Source organism: Cydia pomonella, chromosome 12 (genome assembly GCF_033807575.1).
Source record: "Cydia pomonella isolate Wapato2018A chromosome 12, ilCydPomo1, whole genome shotgun sequence".
NCBI classification, from domain to species: Eukaryota; Metazoa; Arthropoda; class Insecta; order Lepidoptera; family Tortricidae; genus Cydia; species Cydia pomonella.
In genome coordinates, this window is record NC_084714.1 from 4,218,906 (window position 1) to 4,244,294 (window position 25,389).

At 44.6% G+C, this 25,389-nt stretch overlaps 1 protein-coding gene across 1 annotated transcript in view; it reads right to left on the reverse strand.

The window, feature by feature from the left end:
- Positions 1-25,389, reverse strand: part of LOC133523341 (serine/threonine-protein kinase SMG1) — a gene marked incomplete at its 5' end in the record, with an annotated part of 251,943 nt that overhangs the window by 14,455 nt on the left and 212,099 nt on the right. Inside the window, 9 exons of the mRNA XM_061858863.1 lie at positions 123-221; positions 1,374-1,581; positions 2,388-2,512; positions 8,186-8,400; positions 8,661-8,788; positions 10,438-10,610; positions 11,519-11,734; positions 12,972-14,298; positions 22,041-22,249. Of these exons, the coding sequence (XP_061714847.1) occupies positions 123-221; positions 1,374-1,581; positions 2,388-2,512; positions 8,186-8,400; positions 8,661-8,788; positions 10,438-10,610; positions 11,519-11,734; positions 12,972-14,298; positions 22,041-22,249 (2,700 nt within the window). The remainder of the gene's footprint in view (positions 1-122; positions 222-1,373; positions 1,582-2,387; positions 2,513-8,185; positions 8,401-8,660; positions 8,789-10,437; positions 10,611-11,518; positions 11,735-12,971; positions 14,299-22,040; positions 22,250-25,389) is intronic.

The following is a 25,389-nucleotide window of genomic DNA, read 5'->3' on the forward strand; positions in this document are numbered from 1 at the left end:
ACTATTACTTCCGATGAATTTAGGACGGATTAATCTAATAGCATACTTTTGAACTGATATGATAACAATATTGAAATAACAAGTATGTGAAACTAATGATTAAATAATAATGTATTACGTACCCAATGTTGATCAATGTTGCCTTCGGGGTGAAGCATTTCCATGAGTGCGTGTTGGGCATCCGTTACTTTCAAGGAGTACTTCTGCGACAGCGTGCAAGCCTGTAGACAAATTAAATATAGTTGGTTTTAAAATACAAACAACTGTTTTACTTAATTTATATATATATATATATATATATTTTAATGTACGTGTATAGAGAAATTTAGATACAGGTTCAACAGATATATTGTTGTGATCTTTATCTTCGGGGAAAATATTCATAGTGATGTGTTTTTCTTTTTTTTATTCATATATTGGCTGTAAACAAGCATGACTGTTGATGCTTCAGTGTGTCAATATTTCTACTTATATTCTGGCCATATGCTCGATGAGTGGCATGGGAACTAGGCGGAGAAGTAGCGTGGATACTTGTCATGCCGCACGTCATGCTCGTCGTCATGCCCACCGCTTCCTAAATTGTCGGGTTTTTTGTCAAAGTGCTGGCAATAAGAGTACTGAGCACTTGTAAATTCATACGTAAGTGTGACAGGGAGGCAACGCGTTGAACGTGGTTCGCGGTAAGCCTACAGGCCAGCCCCTGCTCTACTCGCGCATTAAACGTGAAGCTCTGAGGGCCTACCGCGAACCACGTTCGACGTGTTGCCTCCCTTTCACACTTACGTACGAATTTATAAATGCGACAGAGAGGCAATACGTCGAACGTGATTCGCGGTAGGCCCTCTGAGTGGGAAACATCGCGGTAGCGCGAGGAGCATAGTGTGGCAGCTATTAGATGGAAAGGTTCAATATCGTTCGTGCGTCTGGTATAGTTATTGATTCGTATAGTTTGCTTTCGGATCGAAATGAGAATGGATGGATTGGTTTTGGAGAATTCTCCTATTTTCCAAGTGTGCTAACGCCTGGCGCGGTGTTGGTGGTCTCTGCGCGCTCAATCATAGTACAAAGAGTGGGGAAGTAGGTTATCTTCATACAAACGCATCGCGCGCGGCTTGTATGTGTGCGCCATGGTATCTATGCGTCGCCGCACGAACACTCAAACAAAAGCCCCGACTGGCGCACTGAGAAACGGGTTTAGGTTTTGTTTGAGTGTGCGTGCGGCGACGCATAGATACTACGACGCACACATACAACCCGAGCGCGGTGCGTCTGTATGAAGATGACCTACTTCCCTACTCTTTGTAGTATGGGTCGGTGTTCACGGCGGCGGGCGGACGCGGAGCGGGAGTACGAGTATAATGTTGTCAGCTGACCTTCTCCCAGTGGGCGAGCGCCTGGCGCGCAGTCTTGGCGGTCTTGGCGTGCTGCGCGCGCATGGCGGCGGCGGCGCGGGCGTGCTGCGCGAGCGCGCGCGCGGCGGCGGCCAGGCGGCGCGCGCGCACGGAGCGCGCGGCCCACGCCGCCTCCAGCGCCGACAGCGGGGACTGCAGCGCCGGGTTGGCGCCGGCGCCCCATTTCACTCTGAAACATTTTCTATATTTTTCTACTCGTCGACTGTAACGGTTGATTTAAGATTTCGTAAACCAAACTAAAATTGCTTACTTTTCATGTATGGGCTCCCAAGTCCCAACCAAACTGTAATATTCATTTGGATACGTAATCAACTATAAAAAATGACCGATCACGTGCCGCCGCGCTCCCATAGAAAACACTAAGCGAGCGGGACGGTCCGGCGAGCGGAGCGGGGACTTCGCGCGTTTATGTCTTTTTAATACATTTTTGTCTACTGAAATACTTACCACTTTTCATTAATAAGAAAAAGTACTGTATACAATAGTGATATAACCAAGCTTTTCAATCTCGAACCTTACTTAGGCAACTCAGCTTCGTTGTCTAAACACGGTACTCGACTGAAAATCTCTCTATTATATCACGATTGTATAATAGTAGTTTATGTGACTGCTACATAATAAAAGGCTTAAAATACACGAGTGTGGGTTTAAGAAACGAACCAAGTGAGTTTCTTAATAGGATCACACGAGTGTTTTAATGCCTAATTATGTACAGTTACATACACTATTTTATCTACACACATATTATAAACTTTCTATGATATATTTACTAACCCAAATTACAGCCAACGTTGCTCTCTTGGCGGAACTCGCGGATATGTGGTGGCGTCATAAAAATATTTTTTACACGAAACTTTTGCTATAGTTACTTTAAAATAAAATACTATTGCAAGAAGTAATTGTTCAATAAAGTTTTTTTAACGATTAGTTTTTACCTCACACTATTCAATGAATTTATCTATATATAAATAGTACCTTTGATGGGCCGCCGTTAGTAGCCCTTGTGCCTTGGCAGCGGCGGCTGTCAGTCGTTCCATGGCCGCGGCCAGGTCTCTAGCGCGGCGGGCCAGCACCGGGGCCTCTTGATTAGACCCCAACACCTGAACATTTTATAATGTTACACATCATTAATAGGTTCATCACACTTGCTCGAAAAAGATCTTTTGTTATGCAGGTGTACTGAAGAACAAAGGCCTATATTGTTCGTGCAGGAGTAATTAGATTGTGAAAAAAAAAGATGTAACTGCCTAATTTTTTATTATGTCACTAATTCAAAAAAACTAAGTAGCGTAAATGGGTTTTACTTTTAAAACACTGACGTTTATAATTTAATATTTTTGTTTATGTTTAAAAATATTTTTTGTTTTTATTTTAGCAGCCGTTTAATTTTTTTTACATAATTTTCAATCGTGGCTGAATGCCGAGTAGGTCTCGAATAGCTTTTTCAAATGTCAAGTTTAAATAATAAAAAAGGCGGCAATTTACTTATTTACTTAGTAGTCATTTTAATTATAATATTTTCGTACATTGCTCGAGAAAAGCGAAGCGATATACAATCCTTGGCCGGAACAGGGATTGCAAGACTCGTTTTATCCGTCTACCGCAATCTCGTCTTGCAATCCCTTACTTCACGGCCTCTGCAGTAATGTACTATTATTGTTTCTTGATATTAGAATACATTTTTATAACGCACAAAGGCATTTTTAACTTTTTTTTTTTTTTTTTTTTTTTTTTTTTTTATTTATTTGGAGATCCAACAGCTGTGACATTAACATAGAAAAATATAGTAGATACAGGAAGCCAATTATAGGAACTCACAGGTAGTGACATAATACTAAACTAAGATTACGCACTATTGCAACCACATATGTGAACAAAGCGAATACAAATGATACTTAATAAGGATAATGTGGGAGTTCAAAATACTAATTAACTTAGTAACATAATGAGGTCTAAGGTAAAAGTATAAATAGTAAATACGTAATTATAGGTATTCAAGAAGGCGACAACACGCTCACTCAAAAGACTCAAAGTATTTCTGCACTAAATTACGTCTCAAGCTAGGAATGCCACAGTTGAATATATCCATATCCAATTCTTTAGATAGCTCATTTAGGTTACGACTGGCGCGTGGTAAAAAACTATTCTGTCTGTATTTAGAAGATGCATTGCTGATTGCTATTGGGGGATGATACCTTTTAGAACGAATGGGGGTTTTGAAACATAGTTTACTTAGCAACTCAGAGCAATCGATTACACCATTGGTTATACTTAGGAGATATGTAATATCGGCTATTTCACGGCGTTTTTGTAAAGGGACAAGGTGATGGTGCTTACATATTTTAAGATAGTTGGAAGAACTGTAGGGATATTTTAATTTAAAGCAAAGGTGTTTTATGAATTTTTTCTGAATGCGTTCAATTCTGTCAATATATGTATTGTAGCAAGGGTTCCAGACCTGAGAGGCATATTCTAACTTACTTCTAACATATGAACAATATAGCACCTTAAGCGTCTTAGCCTGAGTGAAGTGAACAGAATTGCGCATTATGAAACCTAGGGCTTTATAAGCGCCACAAATAATGTTATTAATGTGATTATCAAAAATTAGTTTAGAGTCGTGAATGACCCCTAAATCTCTCATACATGATACTTTCTGCAGGGTTTGACCCTTTAAGGCATAGGTAGTATCGACTAAGTTACGTTGGCGCGAGAAGGTCATTGCAAAACATTTAGAGGGATTCAAGTCCAATCTGTATAATTGACAATAATCATCAAGGCGTACGAGGTCAGACTGTAGTAATATTGAGTCAGTAATAGATTCTATCTTTAAGAAAACTTTCATGTCATCAGCGAAACAAAGAAGCTTGGAATGCAGGAGACATTTGTCAATATCATTAATAAATATATTAAAGAGCAACGGCCCTAATAATGACCCTTGCGGTACCCCACTAGGAACAGTGACCCAGCCGGACATATAATTATTCACGACAACAGCCTGGGTTCTGTTCTCGATATATGATATAAACCATCGCAGTAAATCCCCATTTATTCCGATGTTATTCAGCTTTGATATTAGTAAGCTGTGGTCAATGCGATCGAAACATTTGCTGTAATCAGTATAAATTACATCAACTTGGGACCCACTATCCATAGCGTCAGTAACATAATCGTTCAACAGAATAAGATTAGATACTGTAGATCTACGTCGCAAAATGATATTTGGGTTCTCATCTTTGGAGGGATTGTCTCTTCTTAAAAATAACTTTTTAACAAGCAGAAACGTCTGCAAACGATGCTATTAAGCTTACAAAAAATTACAAGACAGTAATTTTTCCAATTTTAAATTTATTCTAAGCTTAAGACCTTTTTAGTTAAAGATTCGGGAGGTATTCTCCAAACGTTTCCCTGTAAGGTATATAATATCTCAGCATATTACTGTGTGTGTACAGCGAGTCGGGAGCGTGCAGCATGCTGCGCGACCGCCACGAGCGCTGCTGGCATCATCGCGCGTTAATGAGGATGTGGTACCGACCTTGTCCCTTAGGACTCGGGAGATACCCTCTAGACGCCTGCAAGGCATCCATACTCAACCTTTTTCATGAGGGCTACAAAGACGGTTTTGCCTTCTATCCTCGCAAGATAAAATTGTATACCAGGATCGCTTGGCGGTCCAACTAAAAAAGGCCGACGTGCCGCAGTATGAGTACGACTACTGTGGTGTACAATAAAATAAAATAAAATAAGTACCTCAGCGTGTAGCTGCGCGTGCGCGGCGAGCCTGGAGCGGGCAGCGTGGTGCGCGGCGGCGGCGCGCGCGCGTGCCGCGGCGGCGTGCTGCGCGCGGTGCTGTACATACCTCAGCGTGTAGCTGCGCGTGCGCGGCGAGCCTGGAGCGGGCAGCGTGGTGCGCGGCGGCGGCGCGCGGTGGCGTGCTGCGCGCGGTGCTGTACATACCTCAGCGTGTAGCTGCGCGTGCGCGGCGAGCCTGGAGCGGGCAGCGTGGTGCGCGGCGGCGGCGCGCGGTGGCGTGCTGCGCGCGGTGCTGTACATACCTCAGCGTGTAGCTGCGCGTGCGCGGCGAGCCTGGAGCGGGCAGCGTGGTGCGCGGCGGCGGCGCGCGGTGGCGTGCTGCGCGCGGTGCTATACATACCTCAGCGTGTAGCTGCGCGTGCGCGGCGAGCCTGGAGCGGGCAGCGTGGTGCGCGGCGGCGGCGCGCGGTGGCGTGCTGCGCGCGGTGCTGTACATACCTCAGCGTGTAGCTGCGCGTGCGCGGCGAGCCTGGAGCGGGCAGCGTGGTGCGCGGCGGCGGCGCGCGGTGGCGTGCTGCGCGCGGTGCTGTACATACCTCAGCGTGTAGCTGCGCGTGCGCGGCGAGCCTGGAGCGGGCAGCGTGGTGCGCGGCGGCGGCGCGCGCGCGTGCCGCGGCGGCGTGCTGCGCGCGGTGCTGTACATACCTCAGCGTGTAGCTGCGCGTGCGCGGCGAGCCTGGAGCGGGCAGCGTGGTGCGCGGCGGCGGCGCGCGGTGCTGTACATACCTCAGCGTGTAGCTGCGCGTGCGCGGCGAGCCTGGAGCGGGCAGCGTGGTGCGCGGCGGCGGCGCGCGCGCGTGCCGCGGCGGCGTGCTGCGCGCGGTGCTGTACATACCTCAGCGTGTAGCTGCGCGTGCGCGGCGAGCCTGGAGCGGGCAGCGTGGTGCGCGGCGGCGGCGCGCGCGCGTGCCGCGGCGGCGTGCTGCGCGCGGTGCTGTACATACCTCAGCGTGTAGCTGCGCGTGCGCGGCGAGCCTGGAGCGGGCAGCGTGGTGCGCGGCGGCGGCGCGCGCGCGTGCCGCGGCGGCGTGCTGCGCGCGGTGCTGTACATACCTCAGCGTGTAGCTGCGCGTGCGCGGCGAGCCTGGAGCGGGCAGCGTGGTGCGCGGCGGCGGCGCGCGGTGGCGTGCTGCGCGCGGTGCTGTACATACCTCAGCGTGTAGCTGCGCGTGCGCGGCGAGCCTGGATCGGGCAGCGTGGTGCGCGGCGGCGGCGCGCGCGCGTGCCGCGGCGGCGTGCTGCGCGCGGTGCTGTACATACCTCAGCGTGTAGCTGCGCGTGCGCGGCGAGCCTGGAGCGGGCAGCGTGGTGCGCGGCGGCGGCGCGCGGTGGCGTGCTGCGCGCGGTGCTGTACATACCTCAGCGTGTAGCTGCGCGTGCGCGGCGAGCCTGGAGCGGGCAGCGTGGTGCGCGGCGGCGGCGCGCGCGCGTGCCGCGGCGGCGTGCTGCGCGCGGTGCTGTACATACCTCAGCGTGTAGCTGCGCGTGCGCGGCGAGCCTGGAGCGGGCAGCGTGGTGCGCGGCGGCGGCGCGCGCGCGTGCCGCGGCGGCGTGCTGCGCGCGGTGCTGTACATACCTCAGCGTGTAGCTGCGCGTGCGCGGCGAGCCTGGAGCGGGCAGCGTGGTGCGCGGCGGCGGCGCGCGCGCGTGCCGCGGCGGCGTGCTGCGCGCGGTGCTGTACATACCTCAGCGTGTAGCTGCGCGTGCGCGGCGAGCCTGGAGCGGGCAGCGTGGTGCGCGGCGGCGGCGCGCGCGCGTGCCGCGGCGGCGTGCTGCGCGCGGTGCTGTACATACCTCAGCGTGTAGCTGCGCGTGCGCGGCGAGCCTGGAGCGGGCAGCGTGGTGCGCGGCGGCGGCGCGCGCGCGTGCCGCGGCGGCGTGCTGCGCGCGGTGCTGTACATACCTCAGCGTGTAGCTGCGCGTGCGCGGCGAGCCTGGAGCGGGCAGCGTGGTGCGCGGCGGCGGCGCGCGGTGGCGTGCTGCGCGCGGTGCTGTACATACCTCAGCGTGTAGCTGCGCGTGCGCGGCGAGCCTGGATCGGGCAGCGTGGTGCGCGGCGGCGGCGCGCGCGCGTGCCGCGGCGGCGTGCTGCGCGCGGTGCTGTACATACCTCAGCGTGTAGCTGCGCGTGCGCGGCGAGCCTGGAGCGGGCAGCGTGGTGCGCGGCGGCGGCGCGCGGTGGCGTGCTGCGCGCGGTGCTGTACATACCTCAGCGTGTAGCTGCGCGTGCGCGGCGAGCCTGGAGCGGGCAGCGTGGTGCGCGGCGGCGGCGCGCGGTGGCGTGCTGCGCGCGGTGCTGTACATACCTCAGCGTGTAGCTGCGCGTGCGCGGCGAGCCTGGAGCGGGCAGCGTGGTGCGCGGCGGCGGCGCGCGCGCGTGCCGCGGCGGCGTGCTGCGCGCGGTGCTGTACATACCTCAGCGTGTAGCTGCGCGTGCGCGGCGAGCCTGGAGCGGGCAGCGTGGTGCGCGGCGGCGGCGCGCGCGCGTGCCGCGGCGGCGTGCTGCGCGCGGTGCTGTACATACCTCAGCGTGTAGCTGCGCGTGCGCGGCGAGCCTGGAGCGGGCAGCGTGGTGCGCGGCGGCGGCGCGCGCGCGTGCCGCGGCGGCGTGCTGCGCGCGGTGCTGTACATACCTCAGCGTGTAGCTGCGCGTGCGCGGCGAGCCTGGAGCGGGCAGCGTGGTGCGCGGCGGCGGCGCGCGCGCGTGCCGCGGCGGCGTGCTGCGCGCGGTGCTGTACATACCTCAGCGTGTAGCTGCGCGTGCGCGGCGAGCCTGGAGCGGGCAGCGTGGTGCGCGGCGGCGGCGCGCGCGCGTGCCGCGGCGGCGTGCTGCGCGCGGTGCTGTACATACCTCAGCGTGTAGCTGCGCGTGCGCGGCGAGCCTGGAGCGGGCAGCGTGGTGCGCGGCGGCGGCGCGCGCGCGTGCCGCGGCGGCGTGCTGCGCGCGGTGCTGTACATACCTCAGCGTGTAGCTGCGCGTGCGCGGCGAGCCTGGAGCGGGCAGCGTGGTGCGCGGCGCCGGCGCGCGCGCGTGCCGCGGTGGCGTGCTGCGCGCGGTGCTGCGCGCTGCGCGCCGCCGCCACGCGCGCCGCCAGCACCGTCGCGCGCTCGGTTAGTGGGGATGTGGCGAGGACCTTCTCGCACAGCGACTCCAGGGATACGCTCCACGATGCACCTACAACAAATATTCATAATTCATTCCTGCAACCTAGAGGACCGTTTCCCTCAATTAAAATCATAGTACTATTATTCAAATTGAAGACAAAACCACATCATCTATGATAAATTAAAAAATTCAAAACCACGAAGCCGCATCGCCTCTTTTGTGTATCCAAAAACTAACGTTTATAAAGAGGTGATTTTTTGAAATACCGTATAAAGTAATGATTTTCACTCTGTGTAAAAAAGAAATACCCCCAGTAAACAACATCATACCAATTTCTTTCTGTTCCACCTCAGCTGCGAGGTCCAGACGCTGCCTTCTCAGCAGCAAGCATAACACAGAGGCTAGCGCCTTCGAGTGCACGCCTAGCACGCAGCGGGACACGTATTCGGCGGTGAACCTGAAATAAAGGAAAACTACAGTTAGCGATGTTGCAAAATTACCACATGAAAATCCTGTCGTCTCTTCTTCAGTGTGTATTCCGCCAGTTGTTATGTAACGGGATCGTTACAGTATTCTCTGAGTAAACAATTTTATCCTAAAAAGTACACTATTTACAAACTTATCTACACACATTATTCTGGTGGCTAGAGGTTCCAACATTGCGCACCTCTAAAATGATCATGGCAGCTCCGGGTACCAAACGGAGTGTATGCGGTTTTTTATTTTTTATCTGTGAATGGCTGCACAGATACGGTATAAACTATTTTCAAAACACAGACTACCAACGTGACAACATTAAAAAAATGTTTCAACCACATTTTAATCTACATTACTTTGCAAGGTGTTTGACAAGTGCGTATGTGAAAAGCATTTGTGTGTTTTTAAATACCGTAAGTGGTCAAATTAACATATTTCTATTAGTATTATATATATAAATATATAGTATAGTATTATATATTGTGTATTCGTTTATTAGATTAAAACTATATTTTATTCCTACTTAATATTGTTAATCAAAAAATCTCCTTTCAAAAACAATAGCTCAGTACTTTTGGACGTGTTTTGTAATTTAAATCCCCACATTTCTAAGATAACTAAATATTTTTTGGCTAATGAATAATCATTTTAATGAATAATCATTTATAGTACATAGTTATTTTTAGTCTGTGGCTGACATGCTGATGTCATATTTAGCTATGTTTCGGTTAATTTTATATATATTTATATGTATATCCATTTGTATTCCTTATATGTGTTAGATTAAGTTGAAAACGTACAATAACAGTATCGATATGCATTTTAATTAAAGATAATAAGTGTATCAGATTATGATATGACTATATTTTAGTACTCGAGTGTCTAAATTCGCCACAAAAAAATCATGAACATAACGTTTTGTTTCAAGGCAAGTTGAGTAATTCAAAAGTTTCTTATCGGAAATTGAGTTACTTATACTCAGCATTTTTAAAGGAAAACGTTTAATATCGTTTGAAAGCTCATTAAGTCTCCTTTAAATTGAGTACAAAAAAGATATGTTATCGCTTTAGATTTTTTATAAAAAATAACTTTCTACTAAAAATCTGTATTTATTTAATTGGGTCAACTTTATGTATTTATATAATTATTTTTATTATATCAGCACATAAGTATAGCATAAAATAAATTTCTTAGTTTTTTTATCTATATAACATAAAAGCACCTTTTGTTAAAATCGGAATCATGTGAGTGGTTATAATCTAACTTAAACTACTTAAAACTAATAAAATTTAATATTTAAATCAACATTAAAAATACTATGTTCCTATTAGAAAGTAGAACTGAGCGAATAAACAAATTGTTTGTTGATTTTTAAATTTTCAAGCAACTTCAAAATCATGTTTGGCGGGTGCCCACATTTGTGCAACGCAATTACTGCGATACGATTCCCTTTTAGGCCCCAATTCATTATAGATACGACGAGATAAGCGTTATGTGTGGTATATAATTATAGCTCACAAATCCATCACATTGTCATTTTTTATTTTTTCGGTAGCATTTGTTTTAACGGAAATGAAGAGGTTACAAATCGAGTAGCAGAACTTAGTAATCAACTAAAGAAACACCCACCGTTTAACAGGTTTACAGAGCGCCGCGTCGTCGTAGACGGCCAGCGGGCCGGCGCCCCGGAAGGCGGCGGCGCTCTGCGCGCACAGCGCCAGCGCCTCGCCCACCGCCTGCACGCGGCGCACGACGAACAGGTCCTCCAGGACGGAGCGCAGCGCCGGCCTTTGGAGGGCGGCCTGACAACAAAAAGCTTTAGCTCATGACGTTTGTTTCATGACTTCGCAAGTGTGATGAAAAACATTGTTTGTAACTCCGGGGGTAAGAATATTGCAAACTCAGGTTTTTAATTCCCTCCAGCCTGCGGCTGTCGGGAGTAATCACCCTCGTATCCGGAATTTCACTTACCCCCCTCGTTGCACAATGTACTATAGTTCCGCTATAACGTACCTATTCTGATCTGATTCTTTTATGAAATCTAATCGGTACCTTCCCAGAAGATCTACGCTCTATAGACAGTGTAATGCTATGATCGTAATAATGATAATTGTAAAGTAAAAATGAGCTTTCTCGACTTTATTTGAGGACACTGCTAAACTGGTATTCAATTCATCCTGATTTAGACTGCATTTTACTGTACGAGTTAGTTCTCTCGTTCATATTTTACAGATACGAAGAGTCCTATAGGACCAAAATATCGTTGCACTACAGACAAAGCTTCACAACAGCAAGAATTCAGCAAATAATTATTAAGGCACTAAATAGTAACTTATCGACATATGCTGCTTGGTCATTTACATAACCGATTATGCTCCCTGCAGGACAGTTCACTCATCTGCATTTTTACTCCTGTATAAACTAGGGCTCGCGGTCGAATCCGTGTTTCGTTTACGTTTCGAATACCCGTTTCCGAATAATACGTAAACGATTTTCTCGCCTGTTCCGCACGTGTAATTAAGATCCGTCTCCACGGATAAATGGGTATTCGATGAAACGGATCTTATTTAGCCGTGGCTCCGGAAACGACCTTGACGAGTAGCGCAGGAACGGACCGGCGTACTTAAGAGCCACAAATGAATAGACAATAGATTCGGGTATATATAGCATGAAATCTTCAGTCAACACTTGAGCCACCTGAGAGACTCACCGACATATGCATGGCGTCGCTGACGTGGTCGATCTTCCTCCAAGCAGGAGGCACGGGCGCGGCCAGCGGCTCGGCCAGCTCGCGGGCGCGCATCTCCACCGCCGCGAACAGCCCGTTGAGGCCCATCAGCACCATGCGGCCGGGGGAGTCGCCGGACAGCAGGCCTTCGTAGCGGGCGCGGAGCTCGGCGGCCAGCACTTGGGCGCCTGCGGGACACTGAAAAGCAACGTTTACTTTTGAAGAACTCGTTGGTGATATCGCTACCTGTCCCATCCGTTAATATGTTTATTTTAATGTTAGTTTAATCTAAACGCAGTCTGTCTAAAAAGATAAAATAAAATGAAAGAAAGCACTACTCAAATATACTATCTAAACAAGAAGTAATGATGGGTAGCCAGCATCATACGAGCCTTAGCGGCCGTAGCGTTAGCCTTAGCCCTGATTAACATTAAATACTACTTTCTTTTTACTTCATAATTTTAACAGAGCTTCTGAAATACGCTTTACAAATAAGTGTCTCAGGATTTATATGAATTGGGTTTGTTTAAATCGCGAGTAAACCGATTATTTCTAGGCATGTTTGTAGACCGCAACGGTCTAGCGCAAGGTTATTATTGAAATGAAATTTTTTATTTCAGGCAACTAGTGGCCCTTAACCATAAAACTTGATATATTTTAAAATTATTTAATGAATAAGACTTAGGAAATGTTTTGTCCGTGTCAAATGTAATGTTTCTGGTTGAAAAAATACACTTTTGACACTGACAGATCATATCCACAACAAATCCAGAACAAATTCATGACCTGCTATTACAATTAGAACAAGCTTTTAGTTCAAAATACTATCTGACGTACAAAGTTTAATCATTTCATCGCTCAGAACAGGTGCTTTACTTAGTACGTAATAATAGCGCAATAAAATTCTAGGCGCGAAAATCACGTCAACATCCACGTGTCGGATTATAAATATACGATGCAGAATGTTATAGCGAAAGTTTTCGATTCAATCTCGGCGAAGTTCTCGAGCAGCAAATTGCGATGCGGGCGACGTCGATAACTTGGGAGTTGCGAGTTCAGCATTTGAATTCTAAGATGCGGGTCACTATCAGGTATTACAACTATTTGGGATACTGTTACAGTTATTTTTAGACTTTTTTGATATAGTATATTGGTGAATGGGTTGGATAGTGATAAAATAAACGTTTTTTAATATGTATACCGCGCGATTGAATTGAAGAAATAGACACGGTAATTATCATATCCATACTGGTCTGATATTTTTCCATATAGTGCGGTTAAATTAACCAATTTGGTAAACTTATTCGTTGACTGTTGCTGTCAATACGCAGGATTATCATCCCAGGTGCGAAAAGCCTGAATGAGCGCCAGTGGTTCTGTATTAAAAAAAAGAGCAGAATCTGATTTTAGACATATCTTTGTTAAATCAACTTACCTCCATGTCCATAAGCAGATATCTGAAGTTCATCTCCAACTGAGTGAGCAGCTCGTTCAACGGCATCGGAGTATTCATTATCACTGCATTCAGCTCACTGATCATCATCAGCGTTGACGGGTCCTCCTGATGAAGCTTCTTCATCGCTTCCGGCAGAATAATGGTGCTGTAGTTGTAGTTCAATTGAACCAGGTCAGATAAGAGAAGGTTGGCGTTGCGAACGCATTCAACTGCTACAGGCATGGCCGAGTCTTCAGCTGAAGCTGATTGTAAAGGTAGCAGAGATAGCAATTCAACAGCTTGCATTGATAGAGCGCTCATGTCATCTAAGAACCATTCTCCTTCTCTAGACGTCAAGTCGACTAAACAGTCACCCGCGCTTTGCGCGCTGTTCTCTAAGATGAGGTATCGTCTGTTCAAGTTGCAGAGCATTCCTATGACAACGCTTTCCAACGCTGCTCCAGCCCCCTCTTCAGAACGCACCCAAGAGCTAATATTCGTCTTCGCTTCAATGTATGCCTCTTGAGCAATTGCTACCGCGTCAGGACCTCCATGTATTTGCAGTCTTTCAATTGCCTTGTTCAAGTTCACATTGGCTTCAGCAGTAATAGTTTGTAGTTGAAAGTTGTACGCAACTATCTGTTCTGTATTATTTGCATTGTCAGCGTTGACTAAAGCCGTCACTTGGCTGGAGACTTCACGGCAAACTTCAGGGGATTTACTTTCTAAAGCTTCTGCCAGCCATTTGCGGAACATCACAACGCGATGGTACTCGGTGTGGGTTTGAGGGTAGTATTGAGACACCGCCACATATTGTGAAAGGAGCTCTAAGCAGGATCTGACGAGGACAATAGTCTCTTGCATGCTCTGATTCAGTTCGTTTTCAGCTTGTTCGCATTGCGTGATCATTGAGCTCTGTCCAGCATTTGCGAGGAACTCTTTGATGTGGTCGAATATTGGTTTTTCATCATCTTCACTCGGGCCTGAAAATTCTTGCACCCATGTGACCAATTTGGGACCGTTAATAGCTTCGTTGGCCGCTGCGAAACTTTCTATTTGAGTGTCAAAATCATTGAGTATCTTTACGAGGGCTTTCATAGAGTCTTCTACGGCGTTCTTCGCCTTTTTGTAGGAGGAGTATTTCTGCGATATAGCGTACAAAGGATGGCTGCTTAGATTCGGCCCGTACGCTTCTATCTCTTTGACCAGCGCCATCTGCTGGTGGCAGTCATGGAGTCTGGTCTCAATGGACTTGAGTTCTTCGGTTTCCTGGAGCCACTGGTCAGCGCTCGCTTGGATGTCTGGCAGCACAGCCAGGAACTGCTCCCTGAAACAATATCGGACCGTGAATATTTGATGAAATATCCCTTAATAATGCATATAGGGCATGTAATCAAAGTGGCTTTCAGTGGAACAGTCGCGATTAATAATTCTAACACAGCTACCTGTCGGCTTTATGCGCCGAGCTCTGAGCTTTAAATAGAAATAACCTATTGTTTGATTCCTAGCTTTAAAGCGAAACCAATATTTGGGAGTGAAACTTTTACTCCGGAAAATAATGGAAATTATGAATTGGGAAGTTTGATTGAGGTAAATATTGTTAAACGCTATTCGAATCGATTTTATTACGAGACAGGAGACCGACTGTTGTTTAACCTCTGTTCACGTGTAGTCTCGTTTATCTATTGTCTGTATCAGTTATTGAGTTCAGGTTTGTTTTCAACAAAGAGGTATTGTGTTGATACCAATAGTTTCATGTGAAGCACAAGCTTCATAAGTTCAATAACACAAAACCTTTTAGATCAGGTTAGGCCGAATTAGAACAAAATTCAAGTTTTAAACAGCCATAGCGTTTCACATTATCTGTAGCAGCAAAGAGGTATATTTGCAACCCGGCACAGGCGAATCGGTGGCATTTATTATTGTGTTATCTTCTGCGGCTCACACTTGGCCGGTTATCGCGACCATAAACGGGACTTGTTTGTATTTATTGCGCCAGAAACATTGCTACTGTAAGTACAGAATTATCGTTGTTTAGGGACGGTACGCAGTATGGAATTTAAGGAGTGGTGGATTTAAGGAGGAGTGGTTTGAATATTTATAACATTACATACATTAACCACATGCGAACTTGCAGTTTAATTCATGATTTCAGGTTTACTGAAACTATTGAATACTACTTGTAGCCGCCGCGCAGGTCAGGATCTCGACGACTCAAATAAAACTTCGATTTATAATGAAGTGTTAGGTATAATCTTCCAAAACGTACTGGTTTACAAGGGTTCTTGCCAAAACGGTTAAATGAAAAATGTGAGTGTTATACAATTTATTTTTATCTTTAATACCTGGTGTTACCACCAAAAACCTTTTTCACACATGCCATGCGTCTCTTCATTGACCTTATCAGCTTCCTGATGGTATCCTGGGGGCATGCTTCCCACTCTTCGACCAAAGCTTCTTTCAGGGCCAAAATTGTCTCCGGAGCGGGATCGCGAGCTCGAACCTTGCGTTTCAGGTAATCCCACAAGTGCTCGATAGGATTTAAATCGGAGGTGGCCACTTCAGAGTCGGGATGCCAACTGCGTCAAGGTACTCCTTTGTGACGCGGGCGGTATGACAAGGGGCATTGTCTTGCATTAAATGGAACCCCTCGTCAAAGAACCCGGCGTAGGGGATGACATGGTCTTGCAGGATGTCGGTGATGTACCTGTCTGCATTCAAACCACCGCCTCGACCCCCGCCATCAACAAAAACCAGCTCGGTCCGCCCCTCCATGGAAATCCCCGCCCACATCATGACAAAACCTCCATCGTAGGAGACTGTTTCAGCGAAGCAATACTGGGCGAACCTCTCTCCAGGTCTTCGGTACACTCGTCCTCTTCTGTCGCTGCCGTGGAGACACACTCTGCACTCATCGCTGAAGAAGAGTCGTGCGAGAGGAATGCGCTAAGAGTAATCCCATCAAAACATAAATGTGAAATGAGAGCCATGGTTGTTGCTGGCTTCGTTGACAAAATAATTGAGATCATAGGTGCCAAATTCTGTGTAGAAAATCATTTTTACAATCCATTTATTTTACTCGGGTTGTAATTCAAGTTCAAGATGTCACTTGAACACAAATTAGTGAAAACACAAAAATACCGGGTTTTAAACGTCAATTTATCAATAACTGTTTGAGCTACGTTTACGAAATTTTGTATTTTAGACAAGCTGAAGCTTGAATAAATGTGCCAAATGAAATGACATATGTGCAGGTTAAACAGGTTACAAGTTGTGAAGGGGTCAAAAGTAGATCGAAATGGTTCGTGTAATATTACACACGGTTGCTGCTTCTCCAGTTCCTTTTTTGAACTTGGCTGGACACGCTGCAGCGTGTCTAGATAGCAAATCCAATCAAGATAGCATTTTAAAAGTTTAAATACCAGGCCACTTCGAAGGTTCACTGACATACAACCAATATCGGTTTGATGTTGGCATGGCACGTTCGAATTGGCCTGTACATTTTACACCAAGCAAGCCGCACTGTGTGTGCTACGCCGTAGAAATAAGTAACAGTTTTTTTCGCTACGACCCATGGTTGACTGCTCGTAAAGGGGCCCACTGATTACCAGTTCGCCGGACGTTATCGGCCTGTCAGTTTGCGTTCGCGATTGTCAGCTTTTGCAAATAACTGACAGGCCGATATGGTAAGACGAACTGGTAATCAGTTGGTCCCTATATGACTTGAACTTTGAAAAGGTTAATATAATCAAGACTCTTTAAACATTAACAGATCATTTTAGGCCCAGTAAGTTCACATTCTTCTCTCACTCTCACTGAGCGTACGCGTGAGCGGGATGGATGTGCGGGAGCCCGTATACCATCTTTTTGAATTTAATTTTTATGAGAAATAAAAAAAGTAATTGATAAGTTTCCAAAAACATGATATTGCCGACTTTTAGAAGCAATTTTCATATTTTTAGCTTTTGTGCAAAAATTGTTATACATTTTTAAAGTGCGTTTTAGGCCTATGCTGGTGATTTTTTTATATCGAGCAAGTCAAAAACTCAGGATTTGAATCGATAACGTCTGTCGAGAAAGGCCTCAAGATTCCTTATTAAATTTATGGCCGTATTTATATTATTAATATTTTACGCACTAGTACATATGTCTGTATGTAGTAACTATGTCGAAAATTTAAAGGGTCATATGTACTGTAAAACGTTGAACGCTACATGTGCGAATAGGTAATTCGCAACACGTGTCGATTTAAAACACTCCCTTCGGCGGTGTTTTAATTTATCGAAAAAAACCGTAACGACGGTGTAGTATTCGTAACGACGAATTTCCTATTTTTCGCACTTGTAAATAACTATTACTAACTTACTTTTCTGAACATACTGCAACAAGCTAACACGTCTTGTGTTTTACGCGGTGATTCAATTTCTCATTATGCCAATCCGCCTCGCTCCTGCTCTGATGCGGCGCGAGGGAGCTACAAGTAGGACATGTCATTAGCAATAACATCGCCATATTGTAAGATATTATGACTATGACTTTCCGCTGTTGAATATAGTCCTGCCCCGTGACTGCGTTGTGTTTTTAAGAAAATTCGGTTTAAAAATGAGCAAAAAAGCTTCTAAAATTTATATTCCATACTTATCAGCTTGAGTATTGTATATAAGCTTTGAAACAAAATATGAAAAGTTCCATGTGAGCATTACGAGTATTACAAAAAAACCTTTTCGTAAATCTATCATTTAGTTTTGTGTACCCTGACCATCGTGGCATGTGGATTTTATACGCGAGAAGAGTATAACAGAGGATGTGGAAACAGCAGGTATCGCCCGTATCCGCAATTAATAATTCAGAAGAAACGTGTACTGTCCTTGTCACGAAGTGAACCGACAAAACCACGGTCGGTCGGACAATCACTCATAATTTATAACTGTGGTGTTAAGGTAATATGCTCGTAAGTGAGTATATTAGTGCCAACGTCGTTTCATTTGTGTATATTTTAGTGTCCGACCGAAGAATCGGTTTCAGTCTCGGCCAAAAAATAATGTTCCGGGCGGAGTTTCAGTTTCAAAAACGGCTGAACCTTTTGGCTGGACCGGAACTTACGAAATGGTACTTCGTACTGTGAAACTAAACTATGTGACAAAGACAAAAAATTGGGGAACAAGTACAAGAAAAGAAAGTAATTGGTTTATTAGAAAACACAATTCCCCCAATGAGGGTGCCACTGGACGGTCGAAGCAGTGTTAATATGTTTATAAAAGCGGTTTTATGACATTTTTCAACGATTTTAACAAGTCTAAATAAGTTTCGGTTACGGCAAAAAACTTGTCACAAGTAATTTTGTTTAATGCGGCAACGCGCATGTAACTCCTCTGGAGTTGCAGGCGTACATAGGCTACGGAGACTGCTTACCATCAGGCGGGTATGCTTGTTTGCCACCGACGTACTCGTAAAAAAAGATACACATTGCACATGCCAAGCGAGGCCGCAGCCCAAAGCTACATATAATCTGTCACGTAACATTGTTACTTTCGCGATCATTTATTTGCACGTCCCGGCCATAGCTTAATTTAATGTCAACATTAAACTCCAGCAACGCACATTACGGACAGCAGCCGCATTCCAAAGTTTTGAACTTGACACTGATTTGACATTTCAACATAGATAATAGTCCAGACGATTTAAGGCCCTCTTACTTATTTACCGAAAAATTATCCACCAATTTTGTAAGATATCCCCAATAGCTTTGCTATAAAATATATACGATATAGACCGTGCGTGTTGGAGGGTCTGCCATCCACAATTAAGGCTTCTAAGCAGGTGCTGCCCCCTACACTTAAATCTAAAAGTGGAAACGAGCTTCGCGCTAATGAATAGGCGGCTGCTGTGCTGCCGTCTACAGTTCATGCACACTTCCTATAGAATATTCTCAGTGAGAAATAACAAATTTTAATAGGCATAATGGAGAGGGAGACAATGCATTTGCTCGTATACTTTTATTCGGGGTGTTTTTACGTCACACAAGTCATATACATCAATATACGATATATTATATACGCTTCCGTACCTATTACTATGAGCAACTTTTGTTATGAGAACAACCCTGAAATGGCAAAAAAAAGCGGTGTTCCATACTAAAGTTCAATTCGACACAATGGATGGAAACCAGGACTTTTTTGTGATTGCAGAGTTGCTGCTATAATAAAGCTTGATCATAGAAATGAGTACAATCGCGTACATATTATGTAGTATTATCTAAAAAATTACAATCTTAAATTAAAACAAGTTGCGATTTTTAAAAAATCGAATGAAGAGCCAGCCACGTGTCAAATGTGGGGCACGACCTTGACTCTCAAAACGCTGCACCACTGCGTTAGGCAGTTGCCTGACCGGCGGCGATAAAGCGAGTAGCGATCGACTGTTTTCTTGCGCAAGAAACGTACTTGCATCTAGATGTAAATTTGCGTGAGTTACTAAATATTATAAACAGTTATATAGCTCTGATTACACTGACAGCAAGAACCAACTATAATACATACTGTTCACATAGAGAAGCAGCTGTACTGTATTGCTTTCTGTACACTTGCGTGCAGCTTATACCATTATGCCACTTACGTCGAAAATAAAAGTAAACAAAATTGATTCGCGACATATTAAACAAGTCTGTCTACTCTGGCGATGCTGCTTGAAGTTTGCAGACAGTCTCGCTTCGTACAGCAAACGTATCATGACGAACGGCCCGATTCGAAGAATGATTAAGACACGTTTATAATCTTGGAAAGATTTTTAAAAGATCGATAACTAAACGACATGTCAAAATTGACGTTTATTTCGATTCAGTTATATCTACGATATTTCTAACGTCAAAGTGACATTGGTTGCCCGAATCAAGCTGCTTCTGTCAATTATACGACATACAAATGATATCTAAATGAGAACTTATCTAAACCAGAACTTCGAATCAGGCCGGAATACGCGTATAGTTTTCTCATAAGAAACGTGAGCCCCTAAGTGTAAACTCTCGCTTATTAAAAAAACCTCGCCCTTGCGCTACCCGCTGATCGCCGTTGATCAGACACCAGCCTTATGGCGCACTGGGCGAGTACAGTCAACAGCTGATGCATCGAAATGTAGACAAGCAGCTTATGCAACGTATGTATAAACTGCATATTCAGTATAGCTGCTGATTCAGTGAAAATATGTTTTGCAAGCCTTTCGAAGGACCTCACATTTTTCAATAAAGTTGTCAAATGTTCCCTCGCTTCCTCTTCTTCTTCGCGTTGTCCCGGCATTTTGTCACGGTTCATGCGAGCCTGGGGTCCGCTTGACAACCAATCCCAAGATTTGGTGTAGGCACTAGTTTTTTACGAAAGCGACTGCTATCTCACCTTTCAAGCCAGAGGGTAAACTAGGCCTTGTTGGAATTAGTCCGGTTTCCTCACGATGTTTTCCTTCACCGAAAAGCGACTGGTAAATATCAAATGATATTTTGTACATAAGTTCCGAAAAACTCATTGATACGAGCCGGGGTTTGAACCTGCGACCTCCCGATCGCCTAGTAACGGTAGTAACAAATGTGTTGCAAAATTGTCTCATCCGCACTTAGGCACTAATTTATGGCCCCTGAACTGATTGACATGTTTAAGTAAAATGTTAACCGCTACCTAATGCAGGAACTCTTATCATGTGATAAGAATGCACATTACAGCACTTAGCTAACTTTTATACTCAAGTACGTGAACTAACAATAGTTATGGATTATACCAAGTCGGTGACAAACAAGCATACAGTCCGCCTGATGGTTAACGCCTAAGGGGGACCTTTTAACGTGTAAATACGCTTCTTTTTTGAAGAATCCCATACAGTAGGTCGTCGAGAAAACGAATGACCGTGGAAGAGAGTTTCTAATTCACTTTAGCGCATCCAAGCATCTAAGAAAATTCCTTTACGATGCACGTACATAAGATAGGTCTGGCAACTCTGGCAGCTGTGTCGCTACGATAGAAACTTTACGGTGTATACATCCCGAGCTTGCAAAATTAGCTCCGTGTTATACCTATACTGCACATAATGCGCATCCGTTATTCAGCTACGCGATTTGAATAAAAACAAAACAGCTTGCATTCTTGTTAGCAACGCTTTCCTGACTTAAGTGCTAAACAGAAGGTTAAGTATAGTAGTTTACATTTTAGACGAAAGTGCCAGAATTGGTGTAAAGGTATCTATCAAAGAGAATTTGAAATAGAGGTGTATTGTCAAAGAAAACTTTGTAGCGACGTAAATTTACTGCCATCTTTCGACACATGATTAAAACTTTTAGAACGCCATTGACTTCGATCCTTATTCTTTCACTGGTATGTGTTCAATATGGTAAATGTCAAAAAGTGGCGCTATCTAATAGATCAAAGGCCAAAGGTAGCAGCATCGTTTCGAGCGATGGCACCATAACCTTTAGGTAGTGCCCGGTACGTTGGCGCCACTTCAAAAAAAAAAGAAAAAAAAAAAGAAAAGTTCAATTTGTGAAAGAAAGGATCAAAGTCAAAAGACGTTCTAAAAGTTTTAATTATGTGTCGAGTCGAAAGATGGCAGTAGATTTACGTCGCCACAAAGATTTCTTTGAAAATACACTTCTATTTCAAATTCTCTTTGCTATCTATCTAATCCATGACGCTACTGAGCCTGTCAAAGTGTAACTGGCGAAAAATAAACAACGATATATTCTATGTTTGTTAATACTTGTACCATGCTGGTTTGTGGTATGGTACTGGCAAATTAAGCGACTCAACTGTTTCTGTTTGAACCCGGACCGGCCATCAGGGCGGGAAATATAACATATTAAAAACTTTCAAAAGTTGCAAAGTCTGTTCGATAATCTGAGAAAATGCAATGTTGGCTTTGCGTGTTTTTTGAAAACAGGCACAACCAACATAGCTACGGCAGTGCAAAGATTCCAACCAGTGGGTCGTACACGAAGGCTTCCGACAGCGTTAGCAGTCTCACGTTTACAACATATTGTGAGAACAAGGTCACAGGGAAGATTATGAAGGATATAGAAGGGAAGTAACTTACGTGACATCAGCAAACTGCTGTTTCAGTTCATGCGCACGAACAGCCAACATAGCTACTGCAGCTCGAAGGTCTCTCTCTCCTCGGCGCTTCTTCGCGCCGCCCCATTCTACTAGCGGGTCGTACACGAAGGCTTCAAGTAGGGTTAGTAGGGTCTCGCGTCCACGGCGCATGGTTCGAAGTACGTGCTCGCAGGCGAGGCGGAAGATGCCCTGTGGAGGAAAACAATCATGAATATTGTAAACATACGAGACACATTAAATAATAATATTAAGTGCGTTTGGCGAGATCGATAAGCGACCATTTTATAACGATGCTTAGATCTTCTGTATACTGCTGTCCTTTTACACGTGTAGCCTATGGGTCAGACATACGCAGCGTACATACAGTGCCTTGCGCGTCCAGTATAATGATGCGTGTAGGGTGCTGTTCGGGCTGCCGCGACACTGCAGCGCCTCCGTGATGTTTGCGGAGCGGCAAATTGATGGCTTTTATGCCGTTATCAGGAAGCGGGCCGCCTCGATGATGAAACGTGTGCGCGGCTCCACGAACACCATCCTACAAACGCTGGCCGAGAGGTGGGACTCCCCGATACTTAGGCGATGGATGCAGCTCCATACCACAGCGGGGAAATAATAATTTTTTTTGTTTAGGCCAATTTATTACTAACATAGTTCTTAAGGATTTACCCATTGTTACTAACATATTTAATTATAATTTTAATTTTAATTTTTATCTTAATTTATATTGTATTTTAATGTATGGAATTTATTTTCTGAATTAAAATTATTGAATTGAATTGAATAGCATCGGACCGATTTTATATGTGATTTTATCTTATATCTTATTCATCAATTCAATCATTTGGTGGTTAGTGCTTCCCACAATATGGATGAAGAAAACATTAAACATCTTACAAAGCAATAAGAGTTTCCCTAAGCGCCAAACCGAAGACAACAATAAATTCAAGGTTACCCTGAGATTTTGCAGTGCTATTATTTTAAAATTGGCACCAGCATTCTGCAGCTGGGTTACAAACCGCTTATCCTAGAAATTTGATTTGGTTTAAGGTATTTTGGACGTAACAATGATATTTTTTATTTATCTGTTTAATGTCTTGATTTACAACACTTTATTTCAGATCACCGTAAGTTCTAAAGCGCGATTTCTTAATTTATGTTTTACTGCTTTTCCGAAAATATGAATAAGTAGAGAACGTGTAACGTTCACATTTCTTGCTTCTTCAATAAAACAGTTTCTGTATTCTATTAAAACCCGAATAGATGTATTTAACAAAGGTATTTTTATTGACAGAATGTAAAACTACATCACAAGCGGCAAGTAAACTAAGTCTTTTCACCAAGGAGGAGTTTTGGTCGAAGGGTGTCAAGTTCCGGCCGTTCCACGACCGGCTCCTTGGCTTGACACTGCGCGGCTGCGAAAATCAACTGTAAGGATACCGTTTAGTTTATATAGATATTTTGTCATTATAATACATTTTTCTAGATTAAATAAGCTAATTATACCATTAAAAGTATGTGTAACGATCGATTACGTGAAGAGTCACGTGATCGATCCCTCCATCAAAAATATGGAACGAGCATTCGGGAGGTGACATTCGAACGATGACAGTCGATGCAAATTACAAGTGGTTACGTTGATTGTATTATTAGCAGGTCAGTACGTTTTGTTTTGTTAGAACTCGAGACAATATAATTGCTTGTCTAAGCGTACTACTGTCGTGTGGTTAGTTAGATTGGAGGTTGTGCCAAATAAATGTATTTTGATCACACCTACCGTTCTTTTAATATTATGGTTAGACCCCTTATACAACGCAGACATAATGTGATTTTTTAGGTTTTAAGATATATTCAATAATTTTGTAATAATGGAAATAAACAAATTAACTCAGTTTCATAATATACGCTAGTTTAAAGGTCTATGGGCCAATATTTGCGGTAAAATAAAGTTTTTTCAATTCACTTAATAAATAAAATATCTACGCAGTACTTTTACTTTCGCGTACAGTTCACAGAACATCAAAACACGAACTAATCCAAGATTGAAAGTCTAAGCTCCGTCAAAAGAATTCAATTTCAGAATTTTCCGTAACAAACGAAATAGAAAAATCGAGATATGATGCAGCCTATCAGCATATTCCGCGATCGGAACCGGGTCAGCCTCGCATTAGCTAATAGACCACGTATGGCACGTATGTTGGCTGCGGCATCATACTATCCATGCCTATAGGGGGGTAAGCACACAAACGTTTGATGGACGTTTCCGTTATTCAACAGTGGGACAGTTGTCCATTTGTGCGACAGGGGCAGCGGCATTGGGTAACAGTTCAAAAAGTTTTATTATAAGTTTCTCAATAATAAAATATTAGGCGAAGTTAGGGACAGGTGGCAATGTAACGTATTTTAGATATTATATTTTTTACTTAAAACTGTGGACGTAGCTCTAATATTTATTGTGAATTCATGGATATATATCTAGTTATTTCTTAATAACATTATTACATATTTTAATATTACTATTTGAATACTTAGGCGAAGTTAGGCATCACAGTAAATTTTGGGTTCCCTACGTTAGATAGTTTAGCTAATACAATTTTTTGAATCGAATGGAACAATGATATGGGAGTTTGCTTAAAAGTAACACAATTTTTTATAATAAATACGTTTATTTTGTCGTATATTAGGACTATAAATTTGTACAATATTATATAATGTAATATAATGTACCAAATATTTATACTATTAAAATACAAAAATTTCACAACATGAATAATAAACTAAATGTAACTACAATTAAAATAACTAAAGCTAAAAATTAAAAATACCTATCAAAATTTTGCGCCCTTGGTAGGGTGCCCATCACGCAGGCAGCGTTCCCGCGCTGGATTGCGATTGCAATTCTCTGCGCGAGAAAGCTGCCCGGGGGTCGCCCGTTGCCTCCCTCAGCCGCTTGCCCAGCGCCTTGTGGAGTATATGTGCCCCTCTGCCCCACGAACCAAGTGTCTCGACGCCAAACGCAACGAATTCGTATTGAGCGCCGAGACAGCTATATTTGGCTACCTTTTGACGCTCCCGAGTGTCCGCCGCCGCACCAGCAAGCCTGCTGGTCGATGGGAGGTAGGACGCCGCTAGCGTGTCAGCACAAGTGGCGTCCCATACCAACGCGCGGCCCATCTTCCAGGGAATTAACGCAATGATATTTTGGTGAAATAAATCAAAAGTATAGTATTATATTATCTGTGGTATGGCTGACTATATTTCTGCAGTTAATTGCCAGTTATACATTATTATACGAGAGCATTTTCATCAATTTTTAAAGTTGAACGTTGAAG